This window comes from Cuculus canorus, chromosome 27 (assembly GCF_017976375.1).
Source record: "Cuculus canorus isolate bCucCan1 chromosome 27, bCucCan1.pri, whole genome shotgun sequence".
In the NCBI taxonomy this organism is placed as follows: domain Eukaryota; kingdom Metazoa; phylum Chordata; class Aves; order Cuculiformes; family Cuculidae; genus Cuculus; species Cuculus canorus.
In genome coordinates, this window is record NC_071427.1 from 5,974,506 (window position 1) to 5,993,329 (window position 18,824).

General features: G+C 43.5%; 1 protein-coding gene across 4 annotated transcripts; it reads right to left on the reverse strand.

Moving 5' to 3' along the window:
- Positions 1 to 625: 625 nt before the first annotated feature.
- SUGP2 (SURP and G-patch domain containing 2) lies at positions 626 to 18,136 on the reverse strand. 4 transcript variants are annotated; one of them, XM_054050332.1, is made up of 10 exons: positions 17,831 to 18,136; positions 14,657 to 16,273; positions 13,171 to 13,288; positions 11,981 to 12,489; positions 11,682 to 11,793; positions 10,076 to 10,596; positions 9,371 to 9,435; positions 8,565 to 8,701; positions 5,184 to 5,304; positions 626 to 4,989 (listed from the first exon to the last, which is right to left on the reverse strand). In XM_054050332.1, the coding sequence occupies exons 1-9, from the start codon at positions 17,949 to 17,951 to the stop codon at positions 5,184 to 5,186; spliced, it is 3,321 nt and encodes a 1,106-aa protein (XP_053906307.1). In that variant the 5' UTR covers positions 17,952 to 18,136; the 3' UTR covers positions 626 to 4,989. The 4 variants fall into 4 exon arrangements, with proteins under 4 accessions (XP_053906307.1, XP_053906308.1, XP_053906306.1 ...); XM_054050333.1 differs by having other exon boundaries at positions 628 to 4,137; XM_054050331.1 differs by having other exon boundaries at positions 628 to 2,155; positions 17,831 to 18,135.
- Between the last annotated feature and the right edge of the window lie 688 nt (positions 18,137 to 18,824).

Genomic DNA, 18,824 nt, shown 5'->3' on the forward strand with positions numbered 1-18,824 from the left:
CAGGGACACTAGTATTTCTGTGCCACATTACACCCCAAACAACTCATGTTCACATTCATTTTGGTGAGTTAGGGACATGAACTACGTGTGTGTATGGATGAGAATGGGTCTGCATCCTTCTAGTGACGCAGTTACCAGGGTTGAACAGTAAAATAAACTGGATTTTCCGCACTTGGTGTGCACAAGTGAGACCGTGGCTGAACTCCCTCTGCAAACCCTCCTCCTGCTGGCACCAGGAAAGAACACCCAGTAACTGACAGGGCATCAAATGAAGCCAGGAGTTATGGATTCCCTTTCCATGTTTGTGTTGTGTGACCTCATTATGTTCTTCAAAATTCTCATTTCCCATCCCAAACCAGTTTGTTTCTGCAAAAACTGTTCAGACAGAACTTCTGTTACCCCCACTAATCCAATCATTGATGCCGAACCTCTACCAACGAAGCACCTGTTTTAAAAATCAGATGTTATTTCTTTCTATTTGCTGCTTTGCTGTTGCTTTAATATTTTTATGGCAGGATAACGGAATATGACTTCCCCTTCAATGCCTAGGAAATAATTCCAAAGGAAATCAGCACTTCTAATGACATGAAATAGGCACAAAAAGCTGAAGAGAACACACCATGTGCCAGCACTTTCTTAAACAGCAGTAACTTTATTGCCCACAGATAATGCAAACATTTTCCACCCTTGCTGCAATTCAGCAAGTTACCTACTTAACAAGGTTCACAAAAACTATTGATTTCAGACGTACCCTATGGTTCTTTGAGCATGTTCTCAGTTCAGGTGTTTATTATTGCTCAAATCTACAGTCTGGTTGTGATTGGCCACTCAGTCACGAGATATGCAGGATTAAAGAGGACACAGGACTTTCAGGAATTCACTCTTAATTAGAAAATACACCTTCCTGTAGGATAGAAAACAATCCAAAATAGCGATACTTGAATTTCTGAGTCCAGACTTTCTTTGAGCACAACACATCAGGGTTAAATTTAAAGCAGAATGGAATATCAATAGAAAAAAATGCCATACACTGATTTGTGAGCAATAGCATCTCAGCACGGATGAAGTGTTCACACTAGGGATGCCATAGTGTCTTTATAATATGAAATAATAAATAGGAAAAATGTTATTGGTGTTACACCAAAGGAAAGCTTCAAAGGCAAAAAATGAAAGCACCTCCTTAGTCCAACACAATTCCTCCGACTGCAGCTCTCACTCTTAGGGCACCTCCCCTAAAATGGGGATCTCCTTTCCCCTAGAACCAGGGCCTTGTAGACAGCACATTTTTTAAGGAAAAGGAGAAAAAAGGTGCAGCCAGGGCTTGCCCTGGGCTCCACAAAGCTGTTCCAAGCTGTCAGTACGCAAGGGACTTAATGAATACTCTTGCTTTACCTCTCGACAGAGCAGCTGCACCAGCGTTGAATCCCCACTCATTGCTATTTCCCCCCTCAAATCCTGTCTAAAAAACGAATTTGAATGTAAAGTAAGTAAACCACACACGTACATAAATAGAAAGTAAATTAGTTGTTTAAGCCAGTACACGAAGAAGGTCAGAAAGACGACTAATTCCTGGGATGTGTGAATAAAGGGTAAAACTCTTACGCTCTGGCTGGGGCACAGCGGATCTGGCGTTCATATGGAAAGGAACGCTGGACTGAATGCACCAGAAGCCACATGAAGAAGTAACTCAGAAGAGATTTAGTGGGAATTCTCAATAGAGGCATTTAGCAGCACTGAAACAGAGGGACTTTCCTTCCCTCGCACACCATAAAATCCTGCTTTACACTAATCTAACACCGCATAATCTCAGTTCAACTTTTTTGTGCCAAAATGATGCATATCTCTTACAAATGGCCAAATTCACAAGTAAAACATTTAAACCAGAAAACTGTTTTGTTCTACATTTATTGCGGATATTAAAAGATTAACAATGCTAACAGGTTTACTTACACTAAAAAGAAATGTCAGTTACCCAATAACATAAGCATCTAATCGTCACTAGCTTAGCACTGCGGCCAATGTGCACGGAACAGAAACTAGCAAATTGCCCTACGAGTTTAAATGGCAAAAACCAACCCAAAGACAGTAGACACACCACTGAAGTTAGTTAAAATGTTCACTGAAGCTTGCAGTCTTCATGGAAGAGAGCCTGGAACTAAAATAACAGAAAAGAAGCTAGTAAACTTTAAACAAGGCAATGCATCTGCATAACAAATGTTTCACATCTACAAGTATTTATAACTGGCAAATCAGAGCTGCCTGCAAAAGCAGGTCAAAATCAAAGGAAATTCCTTTTGCAAAAGGAGTGTAAAGTCATCTCTTGGTAAAATAAAAAGGGGCAAAGGGTAACCCACTGGAGAGCAACACTGGAATCTCAGCACCAGCACTGCTCTACCGAGACCTTGTCCAAAATTAAAGTTTGGCACAAGAAGGACAGACCATTCCACAGCAATCCAGGGCAGCAGGTTAGGGTTTGCCCAAGGGTCACCTTTATTCTCAAGGTAGTGTTATACTCTAAACTGAATTGCACTTGGAAAGGACGGCACCTTTTTCCAGTCGGGATCCCAACGCTTCTCCCAGATTGGGTAAGCAAGCATTTATCAAACGTGCCCCAAATAGCACTGTGCCCAACCACCTCAGGTTAAATTGGAGCAGTGCAGAACACTCATTGGGGGCTGAGAGTGGATTTTGATCTCGTGTGAAGCTCCACCTCGCCTCCTGCCTTCCTGCATAGTGTAACACGTAATCAAGAAACCTTCCAAAATACAAAGAGAGGAACTGGAAGTTTGTGGGGACATAAAAATTGTGAACAGAAACACCGGCAGCCTCATCACTGAAACCAAAAGAACAGCTCAAGCCTCTGGAGCGGGTCTGAGAAATAACCTGGAGGCCAACAATACCGGTTCCAGTGTCATTCTAAACCTGGGACTGGCAGATTGCCTTTAAAAAGGCTCATTTTACACTGTAAGTACTAATTGGGCACAGGAAAGAAAGAGGGGCAGCAAAGAACACACCCAAATAGGAACTTAACAGGTAAGCATCCACTGCCAAATACTGCAACTGATGATCTTTCAAGCAGCCTGAGGTGCAAAACAGTTAAGGATTTTAAACGTCTGAGTAAAGCCTATGAGAAATGTTCTGGGCTACGAAACATCCTTAATCAAGCCTGACAGACAGATAAACTCCTTTGTATTTTATAGCCTTCATGCTTCAACTTCTTGTAACGTAAATGCGAAGAAACACATGATGCTCATGGAAAACCAGAACTACCAGCGTGTTTTTCTTAACCTGCCATCGTGGGTTTATTTGGTGATTACGTGCTTCAAGGCAACTAAAACTGAGCCATCAGAAAATTGCACTGACACGATTGTTTTTCTTGTGGTTTCAAAGATCCATGCAGTAAAGAGAAAAAAACCCTTGCATTCATAAACTAAAACTGGTTGTTACAAGCAAGGAAAAGTTTGTTGCTATGGAATGAAAGGGAAGACGCTCCCTTTCAACCGGCAGGGCTTTTAATGAAGAGAGAATATAATTTCGTTCTTTAAACAGCAGGCACAGGCAAGTTGGTAACTGAAGAACACGTTTTCTTACATATTTGTCAGTTAGGAACTGGAGATGCTGCCTCGGGACCATGGGGTGCTATTAGTGGTGTCCCACACGCTCTGTGCTCTACAAGAACCGTGGTGCGGGATGGAAACATCGGCAAGACAGCACTCACTGCCACAAAACATGCGTCAGCTCATGCTCCACTCCTTTAAGAGAACTTCACTGAGGAAGGTTTGGGTGCTCTAACATTCAAGTGAAGACTCCTGGCTAGTTTTAGAAAGGCAATGATGGAGAAGGAGTACACTAAAGAGTGTGGTATTAAATTCTGTCCCTCTCAATAATCCAGGCACAGTTCCCTCATTGATGTGCAAGTCGAGAAAAGATGAATGATCAGACCTTGAATGTTTGTTTGTGGTAACACTGCTAAATCTTTCACGTCATGCTTCACCAGAGAGGTAATGCTTTTTGTTGAAGCACAGTAGATTAATCCAGTCTTCTCTTTTCAGCAAGTTCTGGTAAAGTCCCTTAAAGGACAAGCTTTTTGTCATATTTCTTGGGATTTTTCAATAAAAGAACTTCTGCAAAGCAAACCTTAAACAGAAACAGAAATGATGGTCTTATAAAACTGATGATCCATTTCCAGATGACTTCTAAGTGTCTTCTTCAGTATTTTCTGCAGACACATAGATAGGACCTGCTCATGGCTTAACCTTCTTTGAGAGGCAAAGAAATTATGCAAGAATTTGTTGGGGGAAGAGCTGCAAGTGTGCGTATAAATAAAAAATATACTTAAAATAGGTACTACCTGTTCATTACAGTCAAAAACCTTAGCAGCCAAGGTTTTAAAGGAAGAGTTTAGTGTTCTCAGACTCAGATGAGCCCAGTTATTCACCCTACACTTAAAGTTTAGAATCCTATATAAAATAAGCACGCAGGTAGAGGCTCTTCTTAAAATTGGCATATGGAGGAAAGGAAACTGCTTTACACAGCATCCAGAAGTAGATCAGATCAGCCCATCCGTAAAATGGAATAAAATAAAATCTGAACTGCCTTGCAAGAAGATCTGAATTTGAGAAGGTTCTTAACTTCAGAAAGGATCCAAGCCAAAACAGGCTAGGCATATTTTTCATGTTGCTTATTCTGTTTTGTGCTAAGTCATCTCATCACATAACAGGCAACCTTGGCCAAAGAGAGAGGTAAACAGGCACTTCCGAGAACAAAATCAGCTGTTTCTTCCTCAGAAGATGACATCCAAGTTGTTAGCTTGCACAATTAAATACAAGACTAACTTTAATCTTGGAAAGTGTTTAAATACATTAGTGTTCAAGTCCGCTACTATAAAACAAAGCGTTCTTCGTACTGGCATACTCTGCCGCAGGTCTTTCCCACAGCAGCCTTTGCATATCCGTGCGCTTTCTAGAGAGCGAGTCTCTTATGTCAAACCTAGAAAGTAAGATTTGGGGTAACTGAGCAGTTCAAAGCAGTTCAACGTAGGTCTGGATTTTCACGACATGTTAAGAAGCCAGACATACTAATGGAAACAGCAACATTCTCTTGGTAAAGGGAAGACTTAAACAACCCCCTGGTATTTTAATGTTTGCAGGAATTCATAAACCAGACGTGTCCATTGCACATACCTATTTACTTGCTCTTTTCTGCCTGTACATTTGAATCATTCTTTGACGGAAAACATCAAATGCATCTTCTTTATTTTCTTCCCCTGCAACACCCAAGCCCTCCCCTGCAGAGGTAGCACCCCTAGGGAGTAAAATGAATAGTTAGAACACTCTGTTGCTGTTACATTTGACAACGTGCAGAAGAGATCTAAACAATAGCTTTCAACATAGACACAATTCAAGTGGAAAGCAATTCTCCTTCAACTGTGGGAGAAGGGAGCGGAGGCTCGGTACCTACACACCAGATCAGCTATAAACTCGTTCCCACCTCCCATCACACATGCAAATACCCACCAGAAGAAAATGCTCCTCTGACATTAAGGGAGCAGTGAAGATACAGTCATCTAAGAGATTGAACTCTTACACGAACGCCTGTATTAACCACGCTGTTCATGGTAGATGGGAGCCTCTCTGGAAAAGATGGCAAAAATTGCCTTATTTCTTATATTTCAAAAATGACAGAAGTCAGAGACTTTGAGGAATGAGCAGAACACACCACATTACTACGTTACTAAGGGAATGTAATGCTGCTTGCTTAAAATTTCTAGTGCTCAAAGCCAGCTGAAGTCTTGTAGGACACATTCCACAGACAAAACCTGGAGCTCCTGCCCTCCAAGGAAAAATGAGTTATTAACTCCTCTCTCTTCATCCAAACGTGCTGACAGAAGCAGGCAGGCCTCGACAATATCAGAACAACTTTTTGCCCTAGAAGTAGATGGAGAGGATGACCCACAAGAATGCAGAGGCACAAATAATTAAACCCCATCTCTTTTTCCAGGCTATGTGCCTAGGATGTAGATATAACAAAGGTAAGATTAATGAAACCTCTGCCACAGGAATGATCCTTGTGCCAGTTTTACCCTCCAGCTCAGTTGCATTAGTGTTATCTATTAAAGACTTGTACTGAAACTGGGATTGTTCTGCTGTCAGGGTAAAATCTGAGAACCTTAAGTAGAATAAAGAAAAATTATTCTTATCCAATTTCTGCAATAACAGGTCCACTGAAGCCAAGCGGATTGTTGTGCAGTTCTAAAAGAACATTCACAGACTTTAAAAAGCAAATTCAATTCACAGTCTACAGCAGAAACCCTGGGAGCTGTTTTTAATTCTGAATGGCGGAGAGTGTGACTGGGCAGCTGGATGATCACATTAAATTATGTTTTAAATTACAGTTAAAAGTAAAGTCACCTAGAAGGCCTCCCAAAACTTTCCATTTATTTATCTTTTGTAATAAGACCTACTTGAAGCAGACTCTGTTTGCTGTTTCCATTCCACACCACCTTCACTGCCAAACAGAAAGATTTTTTTTTTCCTATTTACCCCACATTTCCTCTTCTATATTACTTTCAGAACAAAAAAAACCCTAATCAAAGACATGAGATAATTACTTAGAGGAGGGTCTGTTCCTGAACAACATTCAAGCCTTTGAGTGTGGGTTTGGGGTTTTTTTTGTGTGCGCTTTTCTTCCAAAACATCTCTTGAACCACAGAACTGGTCAGACCCGTAGCTGGGACAAGTTTGTTCTCAAGACAGGGAACAGCTCACAAGATTGAGATGAAACTCCATTTAAAATCCCTGGACCCATCGTTTCCATAGGGAGTCTCCATGCAGCTCATAGATCTTTTACTAAGCCATATAAACACCTCCTCAAACCCGCAAACATGACTTGCTCTCACTGCCAAAGACAGGCTTTAGGTGTTCCTAACAAAAAAAAGGCCTCAAATGTCTTCATGTAATAACTGATGTACCTGAATAAATCCGTTTTAGATATCAGCGCTCTATAATGATCAAGAGGCACTCAACACTAGAAACGGAGTGTCTCCAGTTATTAATTCCTCCCCTTTTATTAAAAGAATGAAATTAGGTAGCACGTGGACTTTTAAACAAGTCATCAGTAGAAGAGCTGGTAGTTTTCGAAAGGGGAGAAAAGAGCAGAGGCTACAGATTGCTAAATGGATAAAAATACCCCTGCACTGTACCAAACAACCAGAGAAAGCAAAATGTTAAATTGCACTGGTTTCATCCTCACTGAAATTGTCCTGAAGTACTACTGTCCAAAGAACGACCTTGATGGGAAAGCAGAGAGTGGTTCATGAAAACAATAATATGGAGTTCTCTTTACATTACAGAAAAGGTCAATGAGCTTTTGTACGAGGTACAGAACGCAGTTCCTCACTGCTCTTTCCAGGTGTCTTTACAAGGTGACACAGCAATGGACTCAACCTGGAAAAACTGTATTTTCACTCATTAAAAATGCAGTTCTTAAAGAAGGCCAGAAACCTTTAGGATGTGGTGGGCTGTCAGATCAGGTACAATTAAACAACTCCTAATTAGCTGTGCAGCAAAACTTGTGCCAGGGGCTACAGAAACAAATTACTCATAGATTTGGTCCCAACAAGCTTTGAGGTTAAGCACCAAGGTTCTAACACCGGTGAACACGAGAGCTGCAGGTGAAGTGAGGTGCTTCTTCATTGTCCATTAACACTGAAGAAGGAATTATAGGAAGTATAATGATGGCCACTGGACCACTGGGAGCACAACGGAATAAAGAAAGCAAACAGCCAGGAGTTCCCAGTGCTGTCCAAGGCACGAAGGGAACATAGAAATCCCTGCAGAAAGAAGGATGTTAAATCACAGACTGCATGTGTGGACTGGAATATGGGTTCAGAAAATTTCTGCCTCCTTATTCAGTCAGGGAGTTGAAGGAGGCGTTATCCATTCTCCGTGCTGGCAGCAGCGGACACTGGATACAGCAGCTTTAGAAGACAAAATGAAGATTCAAAATGAGAAGTATATTTTGAAGGAAAAGCACGCTTACCTTCTGGCAGATGCACTTACCTCTTTCAGTACGCGGCAGAATGAATCACATAATTAGAGTGAAAATACCTTTGCTGCCTAAACCTAGGAGTGTTATCACACCACGTGCGATATAACTAATGTCTACTTATATATGATGTACCTGGTGTGGTAGCAAGGAGAGCCCCTAGATAATACTGTGTTAAACAATCCTAAAAATAAACTAATCAATAAGAAAAAACACCTCCTGGAGAACAGGGGCACCCACATGTCTTTAGAAAGTGTCCTCGTGCTGCAATGGTCATGCTGCAGCCTTCAGTGATGCCAAATCGGGTGGCCAGAATCGGCCACCTGCCAAAGCAGCTTTGCCCAGAAAAACACATGAATTCGCCACTCTCAGCTTTGCTGAGGCCAAAGGCCAACGTCAAGATGGACACAAAACACTGAACTGGCCACAGCTAGGTGGGGTAGATAAGCAGCGTTACTATTGGAATCCCAGCCTTTTCCAGAGCTGTCCCATTTCGGCACTGTGTTCGCGTTACATACACTTTCACAGGCTCTCGGATTCCTTTTCCTCGTGTACCAAGGCCGTGTCCTTCCTGCCAACCCATCTTCTGGAGCATCTGGAAACCCACATTCCTGTTGGTCAGCTTCTTGTGGGAAAATTCTAAATCTTTTGGTTTCTGTGGAGAGGAAAAACAGAAAAACAAAGTTTTTAGTTTTTTTGATATACAGGGAGATAATGGATTGAACGTCCCTCAAAGAAATAAACCCATAAACTAAGTGTGTTTGCATTTCTGTATATCATAGAATATGATATACAGAAACATTTCCAGTGCTTCTCTAGCCACACAGAGAACGTCTATCAAAGAGTAAATATCTGCCTTGCTAGCTTGAAAGATTATTTCAGGTTCAAGAACTGTTTAAATACATTATTATAATGGCAAGGAGTACACCTTCATATTTTAAAACGCATTTATGTTTTTTATTAACAAATATTGAACGATCTGATGACTGAATCTCTATAACAAATACAGAAGCAGTCAAACAACATCTCACCAAGTCTGGGAATTTGCAGAGAACAACGCACTGATTTCTGTATTTTTTTTTTTTAACTGGAAGACAAGATTAACACACAGCTTTTCAATAGTGTTGTAATCACAAAATGCTTAATTTTGGTAGTTAAAAGACAACAGGAGCCACGGCTTTCTTCAGGTTTAGTCCAGCCTTTGCCGGGATCAGGCTCTTCAGGTTCTAATTCGGTTTTACGACAGTGACATCTTTTCAGAGGCCGCCTCTTGTAAAGACAGTTGTTTCTCAGAGTGCAAAGGCAAACTAGAAGAGTTCTTTACCTTCTTCTTCTTTGTAACCGGACAACCACGAGGCCTATCATAAGCAATTCTGACAGGTTCATGCACTGCAAGTCAAATCAAAGACAAAATTCAGCTGTAAAGAAAAACAACTGTAATACAGAACTCCAAAAGCACGTCTCAAGTGGGACTCGACTCAATAAGTCTGAACCAACAAGGAAGATCGGAATTACAAGAAATGAAACAGTAAGGTATTTCCCCTCCACCATAAAAAAGGTAATTAATACCTGCATGTGCTTATTTTTGGGCATATTGTGCCAGCAATACACTCATGGATGATAAGGATTTGGCCGATCCAAATCTAAATGTATTCAGATAAACACTCAAAATGTGTTCGGTGCTACACTTAAGTCTGTTAAACCTTGCATACACTGATAAAATAAACCCCGCAAAACCTACTACCATGAGTTTTCTATGCAGCAGAGAGAGGATTACATTCACATATACTTAAGGAATATTTGAGGATTGATGTTTGAAGCAAACTTTGCTATTGCAGTATAATACAAACAATTTTACACAATTTATTCAGATCCTCCAGATCCAGTCACTGACCCTTTAAAGTGAACATTGTGTTCACTTTTGTGCTAAAGAAATGCAATTCTTTTAGCCAATGACAGCCAGTACAAAGTACATAAAGAACAAGAATACTGTACTGATCCCTACAAAATGTTTTTAAGTAACGCTCACCTTTTGGTTCTTCTATGAGGCAAATCCTTTTAGATGCAGGGATCATACCAACTTTCAGAGACTTGCTGCTGATTCGTTTGCGAGGAAAGGGGGTGCCAGGAGCAGGAGCCGATGCCTGTGTCGACAGATTTGGTACAGCACCATCAGATGATGCAGCTAGTGGCATTTCACCTGTTGATATTTCCTCTTCTGTTCTGGAAATCATCTCTTCAGCTAGGTTTTCCACACTTCTACCTGCTGACATGTCATCCTCTTCTCCTTCTTCCGCTTGCTCCATTTCCATCTCTTCCAAAGGCTGGGAGATATCCTCCTCAAACTCAGCTTCCTCCTCATTATCTTCTTCCTCCTCCTCTTCCTCCTCCTCTTCCTCTTCTGAAATATCCAAGGTCCTCTCTTCAGGTTTAGTGCTCTCCCCAGCATCGGCTGCTTCGGACACAGCGCTGAAGTTAATGGATGGGCATAACTCATAGACTTTCATTCGATAAAACTTGAAAGCAGAGCTGTTTCGATCCTGGAGAAACCTGAGCAAAAATTACAGTGAAAATGATATCAGAAAGAGATTTTCTTTAGATAGCAGGAAGCAAGACATCAAAAATAAGCCTCTCATTACTTTTTTTTTTAACCGTCTTTCCAGCTGTGTTTCTGGAGAGCTGTAGGATTCCCCAACAACATCTACTGGGAAAAGCAATCATTCCTCAATCCTGACTGCTTTTTACCAGCACTTCTCTACCTGCATTGTAAAGAATTCAGTACCATTATCTTCATTCTACAGATGGAGAAACTAAGAAAAGATGCTAGCTCTGGGTGACCCAGAAGGCAAACAGCAGAGCCCAGAAGAGAATCCAGGTCTTCCAAATGGCAGTCCTGCGGTCTATGTGCAAACGGATGTATTGATTTGGAGAGACGGAAGAGACAGCACGGCTCCATATGACTAAAAGAAAAACCTGTGCTAATTTACTCTAGAGCATTCAGGCCATCACAATCAAAGCCTCACTTAAAAAAATAACAAGACTAAAAATACTTTGGCAGAACACTGTGTCGAGATGCAAGCCAATTACTTAAGATATAAAAGACAATATATATACATATACCAGTGCCTGTGTGCATTTGGGAGAAATGTTTTTCTTTCTCAGTTATTTCAGATACTCATCATTAATGGAGGCTCAAAATCCTCTCTTCCTAAACACAGTGAGTAAAAGAATACACCAATAAACAATAAAAGGAAATCTCTCTTTAGTAATTGTTTAGGAGGTTGTAGTGAGGCGGGTGCTGGTCTCTACTCCTATGGAACAAGCAAGAGGATGAGAGAAAATAGCCTCGAGTTGCACCAGGGAAGATTAGATTGGATATTGGGAAAAATTTCTTCACTGAGAGAGTGAAGACCTGGCAGAGGCTGCCCAGGGCAGGGGTAGAGTCTCCATCCCTGGAGGGGTTAAAAAGCGTGCAGACATGGTACTTCGGGACACAGTTTAGTAGGGATGGTGATTTTGGGCTGACGGTTGGACTGCACAAGCTGAGAGATCTTTTACAACCTTAATGATTCCATGATTCTATTTTGGTTTTTCTTATTGTCCTCTTTACACAGATCAATGTGTGGTTTACTCACCAGAGGTCTGGGTTATCTGCACTGTTGTCTATGCTGAACTGCTCAATTTCTGGTCCTACCTGAGCAACAAACTTGGCAAGCTTCTCAGCAGTTTCCATTGTTTTAGCATCCACTGCAAGAAACAGAAAGCTCGTTACCTATAGCTTCACACAAAATCTGCATCGCTGAAAGGTCAATGCAGTTGAGGAATATATACTTCAGCACAATAAATTATTTTTAGAGTTCCCAGCAGAACATTCTATGCAACGGTTCTCTCATATAATTTACAATTTAAAATCTAATCTTAAGTATTCACTTACCATCAGGAAACTGAGAGGACAGTGGTGGGAAAAGTTCAGGTGGTGCTAATAAATCCTCAGAACCTGCTCTTTCTTCCGCTGGCAGAACCCCTTCTGAGTTGGAGGCACACTGCGAGGCTGAGGCTGCATCGAGGGAGGAGCTCTTCTCGGACAGGCTGGTTTCCGACACAGAAGGCTTCGACTGGACCGACCCCTGAAGGTGCTTGTCCTGGTGCTTGAGCACTGTCCCCGCTGAAAGCACAGTCTGTGTCCCTGTGGTTGCTCTCCTCATCCTCCTTCCTCGAATACCACATTGTGTGAGAGCTCCAAACCTTTTTCTTTTAAATAGCCGCCTCTTAATGCTTGCAACTTTCCTGGCATACAGCATGGCCCTGACCGATTCTGTTGCAGATTCTTCTAGTGTTTTGCCCTCACCACCCTCTTCCTTTCCCGAGGACGTCCGCCTCTGCATCTCAGACAACTTCAGTCTGTAATACTTGTACTCTAGACTATCTTCATCAGACAAGAACCTAAACAAAATCATACAAACAAAGCTGAAAGCACAACTGATCTCAAATTCTCAGATCAGAAATTCAGTAGCAATAGACCCTTTTTTCCAAGGGAATACACAAGTTAATGGTAGCCTGCACAGGTTTTTCTCAGCGTAACAGCCACCTCCACCTCTAAAGCAGTAAGTGAAGTGTGCCACGGAAATAAATGATGGAGGGCTTTGACATAAATCGTTTGGATAGTAATTAATCAGCTATGCTGCAAGGCACACATGAAGAGATACCGTCGTATTAAAAGATTATGACACTTAGAAGTGTCTCAGCTTTCCTTTTCCAGCATTATTCATGGAACATGAGACCCATAAGTCTGTTATCTTATTGTATGTTTATATTGACTACATTTGCTTCCTATTTTTATCCTCTCTATAGAAATAGCTTTAACAATCTTGTGTTTGGATTGACACACAGTCATTACTGACAGATCAAAAGGAACATGATCTACTAGACCAAACAGAAGCAATAGGACAATTTCCAGTGGTATCAGGAAGAGTAATGAGCTTAGAATATACTTTCAGTAAGTCTGATTAAATATACAATAGGCTTTGGTCTTACACCAATCGAATGAAATACTGAATGTAATTAAATACATTCCAAATACCTTCAGCAGAGACCAGTATCAAGACACACCGTTCAAACACCTACCAATATTCAGGGCAGTTCTTTTGAGCATTTCTCTCTTTGGCAGACAAGGTTCCTGAAACAATGCTGTTCACTAGCTGTTCAATTGTCTCCACCACTTTCCGATCCGCTCGCTGTGGGGCTGTAGGAAGAAAGATGATGCAGTAATTCAGTTATCCTCATCAAAAGAGTATCAATATGTAGTCCTTTTCATTCTTTGACACGCTGATATTTGCAATATTCCAACAGGTTAATAAAAAAAGGCTGCATTAATACTAGTATAAATAAACCTCAGAAACTTTCCGACTGTTTTCTCAACTCAACTCAACTTAAATTCTAGAACAGTTTATTATGAGAAGCACTGCGGTCTAAGAAACTTGTCCTTTGCCATCCTGGCCATGTTAAGTCACCCTTAAACAGCAATTTCTTGTTGCTCCAAAAGGATTTTGTGCAAAAGAAGTATATTTGAACAGCACTCTAAAGGAGTGAGTTCCAAATTATGGGCCCCTCTGCTCTTGTAGATGGTGGTATATAAACAGCTTGAAAGAAATACGCCTGCATCCGATAAAAGCAGTAACAGGAACATCTCCAGCTTTGCTTCTATGCAAACACTCCCCCTGTGATGTAGCCGGTTACAGCAGCAGTCCCAGACTCCCTCCCTGGAAGCCGTGAAGCCAGAGGGGAGGGCAGCTGGGGCACAACGTGCAAATCAGAATCATGGAATGGTTTGGGTTGCAAGGGACTTTAAAGCCCATCCCGTCTCACCCCCTGCCATGGGCAGGGACACCTCCCACTGGATCCGGTTGCTCCAAGCCCCATCCAACCTGGCCTGGAACCCCTCCAGGGATGGGGCAGCCACCACTGCTCTGGGCAACCTGGGCCAGGGCCTCCCCACCCTCACTGTGAAGAATTTCTTCCTAATGTCTAACCTAAATCTTTCCCCTACCAATTTATGGCCATTCCCTCTCATCCTATCCCTGCACCCCCTGATCAAGAGCCCATTCCCAGTTCTCCTGGAGCCCCTGTCTGTACTGGAAGCTGCTAAGGTCTCCCTGGAGCCTTCTCTTCTCCAGGCTGAACAACCCCAACTCTTTCAGCCTGTCCTCGTACAAGAGATGCTCCAGCCCCTGGATCATCTTCACGGGTTCCTCTGGACCCTTTCCAACAGTTCCATGTCCTTCTTATGCTGGGGATTCCAGAACTGGACACAGGACTCCAGGTGGGGTCTCAGGAGAGAGGAGTAGAGGGGGAGAATCCTGTCCCTCATCCTTCTGGTCGCACTTCTGATGCATAAGCAGGTGCAGAAGAGAGGAGGGAGACATGCTTTCACCCAAAAAGCTGAAAGCGATTGTTACAAAAGAAAGTATTTCCCACCTGCCTCAGCATTGCTAGGGATTTATATGGAATTCCCAGAATCCCTGACCCAGTGAAACCATAAAAAATAAGATAAAATGGTAGTGACAAATAAAGACATTAGACACTGAAAAGTACCCTATGACAGTTCACTCACTTTTAGCTTGTGTGTCAGGAGAGGGTTTTTCAAGCTCTGCTGTGGACTCTGGTTCAGCTTTCTTCATCTGGATGGGATACCCACTTTTCTCCAACCAAGCCTTCAAGTTTTCAATGTACTCTCTTCCAAATAATGTTGAATCATCGAAGTTGGGGAATAGCGTTGGTGACGGAGCCATTTCCTGGAGCCCTACAGCTTCAAGTATTTTCTCTTGCCTAAAAACAGATGCCAGCGCAAAGGTCTGACCCAGAAGTGCTAAAGATTTACGACAGAGAGAAACAGTAGTCTCAAAAGCACTCGCCATTTCTCTTGGATTACCAAACCCGCTTGTCTTAATGCTTAATTCGTAAGCATTGCAGGCCATGAGTAGGGGTGTAACACCTTTTAGGAGGCGGTCTTGTAGCCTCATGATGTATTTATCAAAAGGTTTGATTATTTCAAAGAAGCAGTTCTTTGTTTTCACAGCCCCCTTGTCCAATAGCATATTTAAAAACTCATTGTCCACTTTGGGAGTTTTCAGAGCAGCATGTTGTAAACTCTTAATGGTAAAGAAACAATAATCTCGGTGTTCTGGCTTTAAGGAGCATTTGAATGAAGCAAGCATTTTAGCACAGGTTTCTGTCTCTAGCTCAAAGAGCGCTCCGAAGAGCCGGGAAAACTCGGCATCGTTTTTTATTGCATGAAACCCAGCCCATTTTATAATTTCTATTCCAAACGTTGAAAAAATATCCGATTTGTCCACAAGGTCAAAATTGAGATTTCTGAACACATGCGCAGGCTTTGGGAGCCTGAGAATAGGTCTCTGAGCCATTATTGCTGGCCTCTGATTAGGTCGTGGAGGCAGCTTTTGATTAGGGCGCTGGACAGTCAACGGCCTCTGGTTGGGTTGTTCAGCAGCTTCTGGGAGTTGATCAGGTTGTGCGTCCGGCTTCTGATCGGGGCCTGGAGGCAGCTTTTTAGTGTTCCATTTCTTCAGGGGAGGTTTGATATCTCCTTTGAAAACTTTAGTCTTAATAACACCCCTCGTAATACGCTTTCCTCGCAGAACTCTTCCCCTGCCGAGGTTGCCCCTCCGTATCGGGGGTCGGAACTCGCCGTCAGATTGCATTCCAAAGTCCACATCATACTCCTGATTTTCCATGTTGCCATATTCATCTTCCATGAGTCCTGGTGATCTAAAATCACCTAAAATATCTGAAGAACTAAAGTCAGTTTCGTGGGTGGATTCCCAAGAATCAGGAGGGCCGTAGTCCTGGTCATGAGAAGCCACACCTCCATATTCCCGGTCATGGGTAGCTGGGCGTCCGTATTCCCGGTCATGGGAAGCCAGGCGCCCATACTCCCGATTGCGAGATGCTGGATGTCCATACTCCCGGTCATGTGAAGCTGGACGCCCATATTCCCGGTCACGAGAAGCCGGGTGGCCATACTGTTCATGGTAATAGTTATCTTTTCTTATGAGAGGACTAGCAGATCTGTAGGAAGGTCCTGGATAGTTGTCTCTTGGGTCTTCGTTCCAGTCATCGTGTGGATGGTGCTGGGCGTTGTCGTGAGCGTATCTTCCATCATCGTGAAAGCTCTCTTCGTACCTTGGTCGCAGGACCAGCCTCGGAGGAGCTATGACGATAAAAATATAAAAATACCAATGCACTGCAAGTAAGATTAAGGAAAAAAATTAAACACGCATATTTAGATGCTTACAAGAGTGAACAAAAATACACGTAATGTTCTTCAGAAGTTTCACTAACTTTGGATATTCCCATTTCCTTTTGGACATATATTAAATAATTTGTATTAAGCAAACCCCAACAAATTATTAACAATGCCCAAAACCAACTTATTAAAACTTCTACTTTCACTAAAGCTGAAGCACAAGTTCTGCTATAAATCTCACCATCTATGTACTCACAACTTTCTCAGCCTAGGAAGATGCTAATGATGTGCTGTCAATGCTTCTACTTGCATTTCTGAGATGTAATAATACCAGAAGTGTGCACTTTCTGTTTCTACATGAAATTCTACAGTTGAAAACAAGATCGTATTTTCTACAAACTCACACACAATTATCTAAGACAACATAAAAGTCAGAAACACCAGAATTTCCAGCAAAGCATCCAAGAATCCCTATTCTTTAATTCAGAAAGTAAAGAACACTTGAACAACTTCAGTATTCCAAATAAATCATTTCTTTGGAGCTTATACAACTTTAAGAAAACAGATGTAAGTCTCAATTTCCTATAAACGTAATCCAAGTTATTTTCTAGATATTTTAAGTGTCAAATTTAGAAGATAAAAGAATTTGCAGATCATGTTTTGCATACATTCACAAGACTAATGTCCTGTTTTTAGCTGTTCCTTCAAAGCCCCAAAGGCCTCAAACTCACTCCTGTGTTTATTTAACTTATTCAGACATCAACAGAATTCCACCCTGCAGCCATGCCTCTGGAGACCTCCCTGAAATTGGACCCCCTCTTCAACACAGCCTGAACAGAACTCCTTTGTTTGAAATTGCAATCATAAAATGGTGTGGGTTGGAAGGGACCTCAAAGCCCATCCAGTTCCACCCCCTGCCATGGGCAGGGACACCTCCCGCTGGATCAGGGGCTCCAAGCCCCATCCAACCTGGCCTGGAACCCCTCCAGGGATGGGACAGCCACCACTGCTCCAGGCAACCCAGGCCAGCATCTCACTACCATATCATGAAGAATTTCTTCCTAATGCTTAATCTAAATCTTATCCCTTCCAATTTAAAGCCATTCCCTCTCATCCTATCCCTGCAATCCCTGATCAAGAGCCCCTCCCCAGCTTTCCTGGAGCCACTTCCCATACTGGAAGCTGCTCTAAGGTCTCCCCACAGCCTTCTCCTCTCCAGGCTGAACAACCTCAACTCTCTCAGCCTGTCCTCGTACAGGAGGTGCTCAGCCTTTGGATCATCTCTGTGGCCTCCTCCGGACCTATCCCAACAGTTCTATATCCTAACATTTGGGTTCTTTTGCCTGGGATTTGCACTCCACGCTGGAATAGCGCCGGTCACACCGAGCTACCGGCCTCTTCCCTAAAAAATGGATGTGGAAAGTGGATCTCTGTATGAATCCAAAGAGATATAAAACGAGAGGCAAGGAATCCAGGAGAGCCGTGACCGGAACCGCTGGCGTCATCCCAGGGTCTCCTCACCTTTAAAATGATGGATGGGCTCCTCCATGGCATCGCCCCGCTCCATGCGGTACCTTTTCACTTTGTCCTGCACCACAGCATCAAACGCTTCCCGGGTGAGGCGCCGAGAGGCCATTTTCATCCTGAGGCACCGCACAAAGCCGGGGCCTCTCCTCCTTCTCCTCCCTCTCCCTCTCCCCCAGACCCCGCAGCGCCCGGCGGCTCCCCCGGTTCCTCCGCACGGAGCGGCCCCAGCTGAGCTGAAGAAGGACGTGAAAGGAGGGGCAAAAACCAGCTACCAGTGCCTCCCGCCTTCCCGCGCCGGGAGGAGGAGGAGGAGGAGGAGAGCGGGGGAGCCGCCCCCAGCCCGGTCCCCCCGCCCGCAGCCTCCCCGCCGCTCGGGAATTTCCCAGCAGCCCCCGCGGCGCCGCTCGCCCCGCGCATGCGCAGAGGGACCCCGCGCGTTGTGGGATGGAGCTGTGGAGAAGGACTGTGGGGTGGGATGGCTGATGGCTCTGCAGAGGGATTGGGACAGGCTGATCCGTGGGATACGGCTCTGCAGAGGGATCTGGGCAGGCTGGGGCCATGGGATGAGGCTCCGCAGAGGGGTCTGGGCAGTATGGATCCGTGGGCTGGAGGGCAGGAGCGCTCTATCACAGAGGGGTCTGAACAGGCTGATCCATTGGATGAGGCTCTGCAAAGGAAATGGCCTCAAGGTTCGCCAGGGAAGGTTTAGATTGGATATTGGGAAAAATCCCTTCATGGAAAGCGTTCTTGGGCGCTGGCGGAGGCTGCCCAGGGCAGTGGGGGAGTCCCCATCCCTGGAGGGGCTCAAAGCGTGGCTGTGGTACTTGGGACACAGTTTGGTCGGCACTGGACTGGATGAGCTTAAACGTCTTTTCCAACCTTAATGATTCCATGATTTTATGACCTCTCAGCCTCCCGCTTCGCACCCACCCCCCCCACAAGCCCCTCCCCTGCGCATGCGCAGAAGGCGGACGAGCGCACCTGCATG